This window comes from Lichenostomus cassidix, chromosome 7 (assembly GCF_008360975.1).
Source record: "Lichenostomus cassidix isolate B80296 chromosome 7, HeHo_3.0, whole genome shotgun sequence".
NCBI classification, from domain to species: domain Eukaryota; kingdom Metazoa; phylum Chordata; class Aves; order Passeriformes; family Meliphagidae; genus Lichenostomus; species Lichenostomus cassidix.
In genome coordinates, this window is record NC_139488.1 from 13,588,735 (window position 1) to 13,604,496 (window position 15,762).

At 41.8% G+C, this 15,762-nt stretch overlaps 1 protein-coding gene across 1 annotated transcript; it reads right to left on the reverse strand.

The window, feature by feature from the left end:
- Nucleotides 1-5,805: 5,805 nt before the first annotated feature.
- On the reverse strand, nucleotides 5,806-15,412 carry C7H2orf80 (chromosome 7 C2orf80 homolog). The gene is made up of 9 exons (XM_085066309.1): nucleotides 13,091-15,412; nucleotides 12,437-12,510; nucleotides 11,509-11,590; nucleotides 10,938-11,020; nucleotides 10,703-10,790; nucleotides 10,186-10,263; nucleotides 8,134-8,221; nucleotides 7,418-7,540; nucleotides 5,806-6,856 (listed from the first exon to the last, which is right to left on the reverse strand). The coding sequence occupies exons 2-9, from the start codon at nucleotides 12,475-12,477 to the stop codon at nucleotides 6,774-6,776; spliced, it is 666 nt and encodes a 221-aa protein (XP_084922435.1). The 5' UTR covers nucleotides 12,478-12,510; nucleotides 13,091-15,412; the 3' UTR covers nucleotides 5,806-6,773.
- Between the last annotated feature and the right edge of the window lie 350 nt (nucleotides 15,413-15,762).

The window sequence follows — 15,762 nt, forward strand, 5'->3', positions numbered from 1 at the left end:
TGGGGAACTGGTCTGTTCTTTATTTTATTCCTGCTGAAGACAAATGAAATATTTTGATTTCCTGGTCTAAGCAGACAAGCAGATACTGTACCTGAACTGCTGGGTTATTTTGCAAGCCTGGGTTAGCACACTAACCTAAGCCTGCTAACACACATATTACACTGTACAGTTCCCATAAATGCAGAATATTAGGTGTTTGTGAACAAGAGGAAACATGCTTTTTCACACCTCTGCCCTGAGAGCCGAGTTGTTCATGCTCCATTTCCCTCTGGCTGAAGCATGGTGTTCTTATGTACACATTATGTATACATTTGCAGCAGCTGAACAGCCTGCTTCATGCAGTAAAGGACAGGCAGGAGGACAGAGATAGTGTCCCATGTACAAAAGAAAGTATTAGAATGGCAAAGAATAGTTTTATTTTCCTCTCCAGTGTTGTCAGGGAAAGGCTGGTGAGGATCACTAGCAGGCTGTTACTGGTGGGTCATGTGAATGCGAAATAATGGCTAAATGAGGTCTCTGACATTAGCAGAAGAGATGCAAGTTTTAAGCAGTCTATCTCATGGCTGTAAAAGTTGCTTGGTTTTATTCAAGGACTCCATTATCAGGATGTTTACTAGGCACGATGAAATCAAAATGTACCATTCCAAGCCAAGGTGAAATGATTTAAAACTAAACACATAGCAGATAAGGTTGCAGAGTCTCCTAGTAGTTCTGTGCTCTCTATACTGTTTTCTCTTTCCAAAAGTCTCCCAAACTTTGCTGAAAAGCAGTGGTATATTTGCCTAGAAGAGGTATGTTAAGATGTGAGATCCCATACCTGTGTTTTGTTATATTTTATTATGGCTCTCATTCATTACTGCACAGAGTGCCTGCTGGCACAGGATTCTGGGATGAATACTAGGCACATAAATAATTGAATGATAATTAATGCTGCAATAGACCTTTTCCAGCACAAGATGTTGTCATGTTTCTAACCCACACTGGTATGCTTATTTCATTCCTTTTGCATGTAGAATAGCCTGGCAGTTGAAGGGTTTGGCCCAATCTCCCACTGCAACAGATCAATGCAGCTCTGAAGTTAGTACAGACAAGGGCAATTAACGCCAGCTAAGCATATCATTCATGAAATAACAGATCTACTAAAACATAAAGGTGGTGTGATTTAAGGATCTGATAAAAATAATTTTGGAGGAATCAGCTGGGATAAGACTGGAAAGCTTTACTAGACTGGTGGTGGAAATGTTGGTGCAGCTTTTTTGCATGAAGAATTTGATGTCAAATACAGTGTTTCACCTTGTTCCAAGTTTCTCTGCATATTTCTTCCTCAGTCAGTAATACACTTGATATAGCTATTAAGTGGATTTACTTTTCTCTTCCACTGTACATGATACTTTAACTGTTAAAGATGCAACTGCATATTGCTATCCCCAGTAAGTATAGAGCTGGAATCTATTCCTAGACTCAAAATTTGTAAGAATAGAGAACTTAGATGAAAGAATCAGACCTTTCTCTTCACTTACCAGGGTATATTACCAGCAATATGCAATTGGACTTTAAACACTTACTTAACTTACCATGTTCATACTTTACTTAGCATGAACCACTGGGTAATTGTGAATATATTTTGAAACTATTACTCCTCTCCCCTGAAAATGTGAAAGGAATCAGATTTCCCTTGGGACTGCATAACTTGTTTCTAGCACTGAAGAAAGATTTGTTTGAACCAGGATTTTGGAATGCATTCACTGTTTTTTTAGAATGAGAGCAGCCACTCAGTGTGAGTCAGCCAGCCTCTGCAAAGAGACAATTTTTGGCATATACTGCACTGCCGTCAATAACTCTTCTCTATTCCCTCGGTTTCAATAAATGCTGTCTGCCCTGAACTTAGGCATTTCATACAAGACCCAAGAGCCACCTAAGACACTGAGGGAGCAGATCTTGGGGAGGTGGACATAGCCTGGGACAAATATCTGTGAGACCCAATATTTGACCTCGGGGCTTTTCTTTTTTATAGAGCTGAATATTGTAGGAAACAGAATTCTTCAGTGGCAAATAGCAAAAGCATATGAAAGACAGAAATTTAACTGATTCTGACATTAGTAAACAAGACAGACATATGGGAAAAGGAACATTGCCATCTTCTATGTGTATTTCTGAGAAATCATGTTCTGTTCTGGAGATGGGATTGCAAAAAGAAACTAATAGAGAAGGTTTAATTCTTAGCTCTTAGGGAAGAGCTCAGGTGTGCCAACAAATGGGTATGATCACATATGTGACAAGTAAATGGAGGATGCTTTATGATTTGAAGAAATGGGATTCATAAGGTCTCTGTATTAAGACACAAGGAGCAAATGTATTAATGCGATTTTGGGGGTGATGTGGCACTTACTCATGACCGGGCCTGAATAATGTGGCCTTTTTTGAATTATGTTACTAAAAGACATTCACCATGTTACTCCATCTGCTCCCATTATACACTGATGTGTAGGCAATTGCCGTGTGAACTGGTGAACTTTGTGAGCGTGGGGATGTGGAGTGTTTTGTCTTTATTGTAGTTATGACATTTATTGCATTTACCATGGGGGACTCTTATTTTTTCTGTGCTTTGCATTACATTTGCTGATGCTGTGTGCAAGTTGAGTTATCATGTAACTGTGGGGTAAGAATACACTTTGAGCTGCTATTAACTGCTCCATGTGGTGCATCTGACCCAATGTGGGATAGGTACAAGCATGTGTATGAGTATCTAAGAATGGTTCTTTACAGAACCTCCTCTGCCTGAGAGCTCTCAAACTCAGCCAACCTGAGCAGCTTCTGGTGTAGGTCTGTTCTCCTTCCCTACCCTGTGTTGATTACCTCTTGCCCAGGTTTGTTCCATAGCAAACTTTCCTTCTGTGACAGCAGATGAATTTTGGTTCAATTTCAATACTTCAGTTTTCAATACCTCAATACTTTGTCACACACTTTATCCTGGAGACAGGAAAAGTCTCCAACTCATGTGGTGGTGTTAGCCTTTGCCTACTGATCTTTTCTATTGTGTACAGATTTTATCACAGAGGTGTGAGGAGGAAATAGTGATAAAAAGTTTCAGTCTCTTCCTGGTGTGTTATTAACTGCTGCATCCTGGAAGACTATAAAGGCTGAAATCAAGTGGTTCTTACTAGATGTCTATCAGTGTATCTGAATAACTGACTTAGATTGTAAATCAGTTTGGGTCACTTGGTTCAGTTATTTCCCTTTAAAAGTCTGTTTTTAAAATTCAGAGGGAGCAAACAGCATTAAACTTGAGTTGCTTTCTGTCTGGAATGCAGAAGGATTGTTGTTTAATGCTAAAGCAGAGTGCTTTAACACTAAAGCATAAATAGTAGGCTAGGGAAAACTGTATTCCTCCATTTTAGAACTTTTCCTATGTTTTTTTCCTGTTTGGTCCAGGGGTGTAACAAACCTTGACTTGCTCTGTTCTGATTATCATTTTCTTGCACCTAAATCTTAGACTCTTACAAACAAACTTCATGGAATATGCAAAACTGGTTATAAAAATGACTTATATCACCAGTAGGTGAGGCTTCAGATCAAAACAAACTACTGCACTCCAAAAGTAGATTTATAATCCTATGTATTTGGGGGAACTCATTCAAGCATGTGAAGACCTTGTCAACATGATCCATTAGCAACTTGGCACACAGATGAACACCTTTGCAGATCTAATTTACTTAAAAGAGCTCTATTTTCAACTACACAGTCTTTGCCTCCAGTGGAACAAAGGAGTGTCTGTGGCTGTAAGGAGGGAGGCAGGGCAAAGTTTGGGAGACTTAGTGGAGCGCAGCTTTGCTTACAAGGTTTCAGGCCAAATAAAAGGGCTTTCAGTGCTGTAGCAAGAAAGGAAAGACAAGGGTGTCTTCTGGGGAAATGGATGGGGGAAATATGAAACCTCCACCTTCACAGCCTTCCATCACAAACCACTTCACTGATGTTGTTTTTAACTGTATCCATATTAAATGACAGGGTCTAATGTGGACTCACCATTTCCAAACAGGCTAGAAATCCTTCTGTCCTCTTCAGTATATTCAGCCCCTTTCTCCCAGACTTTCTGTGTTACCTCAGACCACCTGCCTTCATCCTGTTGGATTTCCTTGTCATGATGTTTGCTTGCCTGTTGTATTTGACTTGATATATTGCTGGTGTTACTGCAAGCACACTGTTCAGGGCTTGATATTTGTCTGCTGGCAAGTCCCCATGAAAGACCTGGATGCCTTTGGCAATCTCACAACACACTTGGTTCACTTAAATGGATGATGTGTTTAGCACTGGCAGTGGAAATACCTGTGTGGAAGTACCTGGCAGATCACCTCTATAACAGCCTGTCTGAGCTAGTTTCTGTTTTGAGGCCCTCTAAGCACTCTTTCAACCATGGTTCCCCTTGTGAAGCCAGCATCTTTTACAGTGTTTTAGAGAGATGGTGTAAAACTGATTTTCTCATGGCTTTGACTGGTAATTGCTGTTGCTGCCAGCTGCCTCTCGAATATATATAGTCCCATGGACTTTCCAACCTGACGAAATTGATGGCTTTCAGAACAGATTGGTTATATTTTTACCCAACAGATAAACCAGTCTGTGGGAGAAAATATATTTTGCCATTTCATGATGGATGCTAGATGTTTCCACATGACATTTGGCTAGAAAAAAGCATTTCACCATAATGAGTGAGAATTTTCAGAACTAGCTAGAGCATCAGTAGTGACATGTCTTAAGTCAGATTACTATAGCAGAAGTGAAGGGGAAATTGGTGCTTGCTTGCATGGGCAGTGCTCTAGTAACTCCGGCTGTGGTCTAAAGACTGACTCACAAACTTGTGTGGAGCAATTTAAGAAGTTAGAATCTCTGGGCCAGCAGACAGCATGTCTGTGCCTCAGCTGCTGCATTGTCCAGTCAAGAGTGTTAGCTGAAACCAACTGATTTCAGTGTCATAAAGTGGGCTATGAATTGCAACAGCAAGCTGCCACCATGACTCTGCTGGAGTCAGACTCTGGGGTACAATTTTCCTCTTAAATTACCAAAGAAAATGTGGATAATGCCCTGTTCAATTCCCCACTTGCCCCTTTACCATGATTTCAGGTATTCAGGAAGAACAGAGCCAGAATGGCCTCTTACATTTCCCACTCTGGGTAGGATTGCCGTGCAGTGGTAGGCACCAAATGTATGCATATGGTGCACATATCATCAGAGGTCCCTTCTGGGTCCTGTAGAACAAATTCATGACTCTGCATTGTATTTGAGCTCTGAACTATGTCCATTGCTTTCTGCATAGCTGAAGAAAGAGTTTGAAGTTGTTCTGACTAATTGATCTGTTCATTGCAAGGCCTTTTTTTTCATTCAGAAAACAATATAGCTCAGGAAAGGAGGAACTTCAGTCAAGGTAGCAGAAGGCAATGATTCACCAATCCTGTGGTGCACACACAAGCACCTTTCAGCTCTCTAATTCTGGCTGTCTGAACATGTGAGCAGCAAATCACCTGATCTGCTGGGATTGATTTTTGTGTGCAGACAATCAGATGCCAGCCAGCCAACAGGGCAGGTACTTGCACTCTGAAAACAAAACACTGGGTTTATGCTTATTAGCATAATAAGTAAATAAGTAAGCGATAATATAGTAAGTATAACATACAGTAGAAAGATTTCTTCTGATTACTCTTCTTAACTCCACCAGTCTTATCTATAAAACTACAAAATATTAGCTAAAGAAAAGTGAAGGCCATGGCAGTACTCTAACAGCAAAGACAGCACCAGAATAACAAGGTTAATCACCTATTTGTTAGTCTTACTGTTTATTTTATTACAGATCAGTGAACAAAAAACAGTCATGAGATGTTAATCTCTCTAGCTGTTTAATCTTAACCACCCCCCCACCATTGTTCTCTCACGGGCTCAGCAGCAATATCCCCTCCTCCTCTCTTGTAATGACCTCATTTCAAAGTACAATTTGTCTCTGGTTTGGCTTTTAAGGGGTCAGACTGATGCTGTTTGAATTGGTATGCGATTTGCTAAGGTCCTGTCACTGACTGCTGCCTATGGTTCTACTGAATTTGTTTGCAAGAAACAAAGACTCACCAGTTAACTTGTAATTTGTGAATTTATTGAGCTGTGATTAGTGACAGCCCATCTAGGGAATGGGGAGTGGTGTTAGGCAGCACAGCATGGACATAAAAGAGGTAAACCATTAGGGACCTACAAATGGGGATTGAAAGATAGATTTCAGTGCTATGTTGGCACTGCAGGAAGATGGTTTTTCTTTAGGTGAGCCCTTTACAAAAACAAGAAACCAGGATGGTTAAACGGGAGAGCTGAGAGGCACAGCCCACATCCTGTGCAGGGAAGCTCATTCCTGCCTAATGCTGGATCATGTATGGGAGTTGCAAAGCACTACATAAAAGGGAAAGTGTGTGTTCCCTGCCTCTGAAGTGCTGCTTCCTCTCATTGTCTCTGTAAAAGTAGCATGGTGCATTGATGAGCTGGAGGGATGTACTGGGAAAATGTAAGCTCCTGACATACTGGTAGGGGGAAGCAGGAGAGAAGTGGCTAAGGGAAGAGGAATGCATGTCTTAGATGCAAGATATGAGGGTGGAAAGGAAGGAATGGCTGTGAAGATTTAAAAACAAACAAACAAACAAAACCCCAGCTAAAACACAAGTTGCAAATGTATTACCAAGGCTAAGGTAGAAGACATCAGTTAGCTCACCTACAACTAAGTGAGGTACATGAAGTCTAGGTCTTTGTTATGTCTTTGCTTCATTTGCTTTCCTCACTTTTGAGTTTGTTCCAGGCTTCCTTGGAGAGATTCCTTGTTTTGCTTCTGTAGCTCCCTGCAGGATGCAAACGTTAATAAGTGCAAGCACAGCAGGCAGGGCTGAATCCATCAGGAAAGATGGGGACTGCATGGCAGATCAGCTTCCCTCCCGCTGTGTGACATGTGATGCACGTTGAACCCAGGGCTGTGGGGGAGCCCCTTACTCTAGTTCGGCAAATCCCACCCTGCTGCTGCAATGTTTCCTTAGCTCTGTTGCTTACTGGAGCTGTGGTAAACAAAAGGCTTTAGCAAATCATGAACAAATAGAAAAGCAGAACCTATTCCATGAACATGCTAGGCTAATCTGACATTACTGGGTTCTTTATGGCGTCAGATTTTTTTCCCCCCAGGGATATTAGCCATTAGAACGTTTTCCATGTATATATTATTGGCTTTGACTTTCCAGCTCACGAGTGACATCTACTGCCAATGTTGTGCAATCCAATTTAGAATTGACACCGTTTAGTGTTACTATGAAACATCTCATGTTAAAGAGAGCTGAGAACGGCAAACAAGATATTCGGTGATAATGTTACAAAAACTGTTTTACTAGCTTGTGTGAAATCTCCAGACCTATTTTGTCACCCTGTTGCTTTCCTCTGGTCAGTGTGTCCAGTTGCTGGTGGTCCTTTTTAGCTCTCCTTGCTGAACGAGGTCCTTGTTTTTGATGTGCTGTTGGTGTTTGGTACTTGATGCCTTGGTGGGGAGACAGAGAGAGAGCCTCGTATCATCTTGGGCTTACAGAGTGCCACCAGGCTGGTTTACAGACCTGCTGCATGGGCTCACTTGCAATACATGGTTGGAGGTAAGAGGTTCTGGTTTCAAGTTCTTTAATGCTCCTGAAGTTACTGTCATTTTTGTTGCACTTACAAAAGAAACAGGCAAGCTGTAGGTGGCTCTCACTGGCCAGTAGCATAACTGACCTTTGCAAAACTTCTAGTATTAGTCCAACTTAAAAGCAAGCAAAATGATTGACTGACATAAGGGCTGATTCTACTGGAAACATGTAATCTTGTTTACCTCTTACTTGATGAAAATGCACCTTTTGCACTTGCCATGCATTTAAGAAGCCTGAGCTAGATACCATTTTTAGGCTACAATGACAAAACATCTCTGCCTCCCCCTGTGCGCCCCAAGAGAATAGGCACAACCCAGGGTTTACACCATCCTTTCCATTAGCAGCTGTTGGAGCTCAGCAGGCTATAATTTGGTGGCTCTGCTGGGCCAGGTCCCGCTGCCCAGTGTTCCCTTGCCCTGGCCTTGTAGGAGTTGGGGTGAAATGTGCTCACGTTGCTTCCGGGCATGCTCTGCAGCTTCAGGGGCAGTCAGCATGGCAAACGGGTGCAGGGAGATCTTGAAAGGCTTCATCCAGTGGTTCTGAAAGGACAACAATTGATAGACTCATATACCTGCAGAAACGATGTGCTAAGACACTGAGCATACTCCTCTGGTCAGCAGAAGCTAAGATAACTGCTTCAGCAGTCCTGATGGATAAATGAGCAGCATTTACAATGTCCATCCTAACTGCCACGAGGGTGTGACTTGGGCTCCCTAAGTACCTATATATCTTGATAAAACTAGCATGTGATTTTCAAGAAGATTTAAGCCAAGGGTTCAAAATTGATGAAGGATAACAGGAATCTCCACCAGTTGACTTCAGTGGGAAAAAAAAAATCCACAGAGACTGAATTTTCAGATGGGCTCGATTCCAGCTCCTTGAGTCTAGGACTCTTAAGGAAGCATAAGCTGTTCCAAGAGTTACTGTTAATTTAAAACAGGTAGATTTAACCTCTTAAATGAATTAGGGCTTTGCAAAATAAAGTATGCTGAGTTTCCCAGCTGATCAAATAATTTCTGTTCTTTTCTGGTAGAATGGGAATGATCTTTAGCCCATGATTAAAATGAAACAGTGTTGCTGGCTGAAACAGAAATAGAAGAGCGTGATAACCATGGCTTATCTTCTTCAGAAAATTTTGTAACTTTGCTACATTGTGATCATTAAGGAAGTATCTCTGAGTCCTCAAGGGACAAGATCTAGGCAAGTGGACAGTAACATGAGCTGAGCAGAAATACTATTTCTGTTTCTTCTTTGTCTCTACTTGTGCAACATCAGAATATAAATCAAAGCTAAAAAACACCATCTCTCCTCCTCCCAAAGGAAAAAAACCCCACCAAAACCCAAATGCAAACTCAAACACCCCACAATGGGAAACAACATGAGTAGCTAGCTGGAAACCTTTCAAGAAAACATCACTCCTCTGCAGTGTATGGTGAACACTCAAAATAGAGATTTCTAAAAATATCCTGGGTTGGAAATGCATCAAGAAAAGTATTCTTGTCCATAAGAAGCAAGACTGTAAAAATATACAGTGTAACATTCACAGCAAAAGGAGGGACAGTTGATCCGCTCATCCCAAAAGCAGAAAGGAAGATCCCTCCTTCTAAATACATATTGTGAAATGCCCCTACATCACAACTACTGACATTTATAGTTCTTGACATGGAAGAATTCCACTAAGAGAGCTTATAGCCAAGCGTGTTCTGATGCATGTAACTGTGAGCTGGAATGAGGTTTAGCACTTTCTGGACACTGGGTGTCAGTCTGTCATTAATATTACAACTAAGCATGTCTGAGATTAAGAAATAAAAAAAGTAAAATAAAGTACACCAGAAACACTGTGAATTACATGTGAATTGTCTGTTATAGTGTGACTACAATTCTACATCAGGTTTTAATAGTTGCTTAGGAAACATCAATAAATTATATGTGACTGAAAAAACAATCTATGTATTCCAGTACAAATGCTTTTTCATTATGGAGCTGGGTCATATGGAATACTTTCTTGTCACTTGAGTCATAAATTAAAGATTCTAATACCTCTCCTACTTTTTAAAGGGCAATTACACAACTAAAGAGATATTGCTAGAGAAACTTGCTTTGAACAGAGGCAAGGCTATTATGAAGCAGGCAGTATCTCCCCAGACCTGCAGAGCCTCTTTCCCCACTCCACATGAGTGGTAATTGGAGCACAGTGGTGGGAATGCTCCTCTGTAAACCATTATGGCAAAGGTGCAGGAGATGGGTTACAGGTAAGTGTGGATGTCAGTAATTGCACTGCCCTTTTCTTGCCTCTCCCCAGCACGCTGTAAGGTAGAGGAGGAGGTGGTGAATAGTTCAGCTTTTTGCTCTGTTCTAAGAGAAAGCTGGAACTCATTTATTATTATTAATGGAGTAAAAGGGCTAATTACCTCAGTTCAAAAGATAGTATATTTTTAAAAGGCACAGATATTATAGGATATCTTTCACTTTTACAGATGAGCTGAAAAAACAAGTCACTCACTTTTGCAGAGCTCTGCCAGTGTGTTGCTGAGGGCCTCATGCTGTAAATCTCAAAGATCTCTTCTATAGAAATGCTGTTCTGTGAAGACAGGTTAGAAGAGAGATTCAGCTCTCAGAAGGAGTATTCTTTCAAGTGAATGAATGAAATCATGCTCATATCCCCTTCTCTGGCTCATATCCCCTTCTCTGAAACAGCTCTCACATGAGCTCCTGGTATTGTTTCATACTGCTAGTACAAATCCATTGATCTGGTCCTGAAACTTGCTTGCCATTTTGCACTTGGCTGAGACAAATTAAGTAATGTGTACATATGCACAGGACCACCTACTGAAACTGCTTATTTTGTTTGCTAAGGCTGAGCAAAACTTTATGGCTGCTTGATAAAAATGAGATGGATTGGTAATATTTGCACTGTCCGTACACTGTGCTTTCAATGAACAGACATTCTAGGTACAGGGAGTGTTTCTATTCTATCTGCCATAGGATAAAAGATATTGCCATTTTTTTTGTCTGCTTACCATTAGTATTCCAGCATATGAAGATAATATCATAGCTTCTCTCTCAATTTGGTTGGGATATGCATATTGTTTGCGAGCTGCAAAATTCCTGTATGGTGTTTTGAACAAGAAGATTATTAGCTTGGTATTATAAACACAAAAAATAATCCTGGGCTTAATTCACTGCTGCTTTTACTCCATCTTCACACTGGTGTAACCCACTGCAACAGCAGGATCCCAGCTTTGCTATACTCACATTTTCTCTCTTGTCAGTGCAGCCTGAGCATCTGAGTCCCTTAACCACATCAAAGCAACACTGAGGGCTAAGTTGTAATGGGCCTGGAAAGACACAAGAACTTTATGTGGTTTGACTGTAATTTCTTGACTGAAGACAGAAAGACCAGCGTAATGCAGGGAAACATGAGCTGTAGTCCAGCATTGCCTCAACTACACTGGGTACCTCATATGTTGTAAGATACTTGAGGAAATCTGAGGTATTTTAAACACACACAGGAAGACTTTGTTTTCTTATGCACAAACAGCTTTGGCTTGTGAAAAATAATCTCTGGTTAGTTGACGTAACTGTATCAAATGCCTTCTGCAAATGAGCTTTTCCTTGCTAAAAAATTAGCAAAATCTTTAATTATGTTGAATACACTATACCAGGATGCTATTCACAGCAAATTTCTTTAGGTATTCTTTTCAGTAATGGGCTTTTATTGACCATTATAGGGTCAGGTTATTTAGCTGCACCAAGCAGCCATCTTTCAGAGCTCTCAGTAGCCCTGCAGTTAAAGAGGATAGGAAATAGCAAGTCTGGTGATTACCATGTCATCTAGAAAGGTGGACTGCCTTTGTCCTCTTGGATCAAATCCTTTTTCTCGTAGTCTGATGCCAACATAATCTCCCCTTAAAGCAAGGAAACAATTCTGAATTACAGCTGCTTCTAAGCAAACCAGTACATAGGAAATGTAAGAGATTACTCTAAAGCTGATGCAAGACCAAGACTAAATTTACTGTGATTCAGGGCTAGGAATCTGCCGCAGGATCTCTCAGACAGTTCCCAAGTAGGAAAGCTGTTAGTTGTTTGCATCTCTGCTAATCTTAGCTTCCATCAAATCACACTGCTGTCTTCTCCAAAGGCTCCAAAATATGGGAAGAAGTGCAGATATTAAACAATTACTTAAAGTGTAGGGACTCAGCAGACAAATTTCACTGTACAGCCAAGAGAATGAAAGAGATGCTTCACTGGTGCTTGTCCTTCTCATTCAGGGGAGGTCTGATTCTATAATCTTTCCTCAGACTAAGTACTACTGATCCATGCAAGCATTCCTAGGACAGATAGGCACAGGACTTGTGTGGAATAGATGAATACTGCTTTCATCCCCTAGGAGTTCTCTGCTGGGCAATTCTGCATGGAAGAACATGAGATGCTGCTGCATGAACTAGGAGGCCCCTTACAGACAGCAGCTGCCCTGGATGCATTGCAAGGGAGGAATTCCGCACCACCCTGGTTGCTCTCACTGAGCAAGTTCTGGGCTGTCACATCTCTATTGTCATCTGTGCAGTCAGGTCTCCCACTGCCAACTGAATGTAATAAAATGAAGAACATGACAAAGGAAGTTTGCTCATACTTTCCAGCAAGAGAAAACAAAGGTTTGAGAGCTGTCATCCACCTAGGTTGTACAACCCTTTGCAATGAAAACAAGCCAATCTCAAGTGCAGTGAAAGCAATTGTGGGCAGCTACTACTTACAGGAGTTTTTCAATCTCTTTCTTCAGGAGTTTTCTTTCCATATTCTAGGTGTCATTGTAACAAACTCAATGGATCTAGGAGAGAGAAAAGTGCATCCTACCAAGTGTCTATGTCAGTGATTCTCTTAATCACAAGTAAAGAGAGTGGGACACTTGGAGACCACCAACAAAAATATAGCCAAAACAATTTCCAAGGTAGGATTAAAATAGGAGCTGACAGAAGTTTAATCGAGAAAGAAGACAACATGCATAGTATTGAAAATGAGGGTGAAGAGTTTGGTAACAGGAAATGGACAGAATGAGCCCATTTAAGATGAGCATCAGCTCGCAGCTTGCTTGGATCCCCACCACAGTGATGCATATTCTCTCATATAACACAATCTATTGACCTGCTGCCACTTCTAAGTTCTTAGCAATGGCTTCCTCTCCCTACTGTGTGTCTATTAATCTGATCTATGTGGTAGAAAGAGGGGATGGACTGGGAAGAAGACAGGATGTAAGAGATGAAGTAAAAGTAAAGAGAGAAACCAGTACCTGGCCCACCAATTAACATCAAAGTGCATGCTCTACTCTGCTCCGTGATACTTACAGCTGTTAATTAATATTGTCCCCTTATTCTCTCTCTCGTAAATGTACAGAAGAAATCATGCTCTACCTGTGTCAACTCTTGCAACAGGCCTCAGGATCTGGGTTTGGAGCCTCTCTGACTTCAGGTGTTTATGAGGAGGAATTCCCTCTTCATGTTGCTGTTCCTTTCTTGCCTCTGCCTCTCAGTGTGGGTGCCAGGGAGATTAGGCTATGGCTTCATGCAGGACTGTTGCTTTCTCATGTTGCTTAGAAACAATGCTGCTGAGCTGAGAGAAAATAAAATAAAAAAACCTAGCAAATCAAAACCACCACAGAGAAGAGGGTAAACCTTCAGCTTATCAGTTTCAAGCTAGATGATCCTGATACACTTCTAGGCATTGAGTTTCACTGCTGAGTGGCTGGTTAGAAACACAGCAGTCTTATTAACAAGAGAGGCAGAGACTATTCACTGGGTTTTCTCATGGATCTAATTACTTGTAAATGAAGCTACTAACTTCTACTACTGTTTCAGCATTCTACCAATTGGAATAATGAAAAACTAGACCTGATACTTCCCAAGAGCCCATCTAGGGTTTCATTTCCACTGTTTGTGGTATATAGCAAGGAGCCTGGCTATATGTTCTTTCATCAATGTTATGGTATTGCTTACAGTATTGGGAGAAACTCTAACAGTCAATAATTCCTCCATGCTGTTCTAAACCCTGCAGTTGTCCTTCCAATGGACGCAGGGCACATCTTTCATGGGATTGCTGATGGTAGCCAATCTATTATGATGGCTAGCAGGTCAGTGAGAGACTGGGATTTTGTAGATTAGGAAGGTTTGCAGGCTGTAGATCTGAATGAATGAGCCATCCCCCTCATTGGAAATGTACTTCTCTTAATGAATGATTTCCTAGTAAAAACTAGGAATGGGTTTATGAGACATGATCATAATGTTGTCTTTCTTTGTGACGGCCTAAGAAAACATAAAAGGGAATGTACTATCAGGAGGCATAGATGCTCTCCAGGAAGAAATCTACTTTGAATTTATAGAATTTGTGCTGTGCTTTCTCTTCCTTATTTCATTTGCCTTTCTCATTTATTCTATGGCAAAAGGAGCACCAAGTTTAGCAATTCCCCACCTTTCATTCCAGCTAGGGGGCTTGTTATCCAGCTGGATTTGATTTCTGAGAGCATCCTCCTTGCAGGCATCATGGCAAACCCGTCTCCGGTAGAGCTGCTGGTTATTTGCTCTGAGAAACACAGACCTACTGCCTGCCAGACATAACTCCAGCAGTTACACCCACCCAGGGCTTATCTGCTGCTATGGCCAGGCAAGAGGGAAAAGTGACCTTCACAAAGTGAACATAGCCATGCCAGGACTGGCCCAAAGTCCTGCTAACGCAACCCCTCTCCTGTTATGTGGAAAAAGTGATACTCTGATGAATAAAGGGACTTTCCTGAAATGAGTCTGGTCCCTAGTCCTTGGGTGAGCTGACCCCTGCAATTTCCCCAAAATCAAGAAATGCTTCTGTATCATCGCAAGGCTGGGGAGGCCACTGTGTTTGTGCTCTTCCCTGGTTAAGATAAAATAACTCTCACTAGTGGATGCCCAGGGGAGAGATAGAGGAACTGTGCCAGCAGGTATCAAAATTTCTCAGTGTATTTCTCTGTTCTCCAATTCAGGACCTTCTTGAGCAAAAACTGTTGCCTTGGTGGTTAATAGCTCTTGCTTGTTTTTAACTTCTACAAATTTGTCCAATCACTTTCTGAATAAGTGAAATTGAAATTTTGAGTAATGACATCTGACATATCTGCTGGCAAAGATTTCCACTGTTTAAATTGAGCTGTGTGACAAAAAGTCTCTGGTTTTAAGAAGCCAACTGTTAATTTAATTAGCTGACCAGTATGCTTAATAAACTTAGCAAGAAAATGTAGGCCCGCAAACTGCGGAATTTGTCATACGTGGAACATAGAGGATACTAAAATATATGAATAGTGATAATTTTTGATAGCCATCATGCTAGCATAGTGGATTTGACACCCAGCACTCATTTCTGTGCAGAAATGTAAATAAATCAAATACATCACCTCTCTGAGGAGATTGGCCTCTCGCACACCAGGTAAAATAACCCATTTTGGGACCACAGACATGTTTTCAGCAGCTTTATTCCCTCGGCACCTCCACTGCAAATTGATTTTCAAAATATTTGGCTGCTTCTCCTGAATGTATCACTTCCTTAAAATATTTAACATCATCACACCAGCACATGTAATGTCAACTTCTTGACAGCAAATTCAAGGGTGTCTGAAAAACAATGCATTAACTTGAACCGAAGTCTAAAGTACGTTCAGAAGAAAAGCAAATCCTTTTAATGGTCACATATAACTGCCTTTGTCACAGGTGCAAACTGCAAACCGTAATTTTTGGGTGCGATATGTCCTTCAGATCGCCCCTCGGCCTTTTCTGAGGCGCTCCAGGAGCGGTTTAGCTCTGTGGGGCCGGGGCGGGTGGTGGCAGCAGCGCCTCAAAGCTGGGCGTTCCAGGCAAAGGGCCGCGGGGCGGCGAAGGCCGTGAGGGCCAGAAACTGCTCACGGCCCGCGCTCCCCGTGAGGGCGAAGGAGCGGACCCCGCTCCGGCCGAGGCGCAGACAAGCAGCCGCTCCCCACAGCCCGCCTGCGGGGCGGAGCGAGGGGCGGGCCGCCCGCCGGGCCGCGGCATTCGAAAGTCGCTTGGCGGGGAGGACTTCCTCTTCCTCC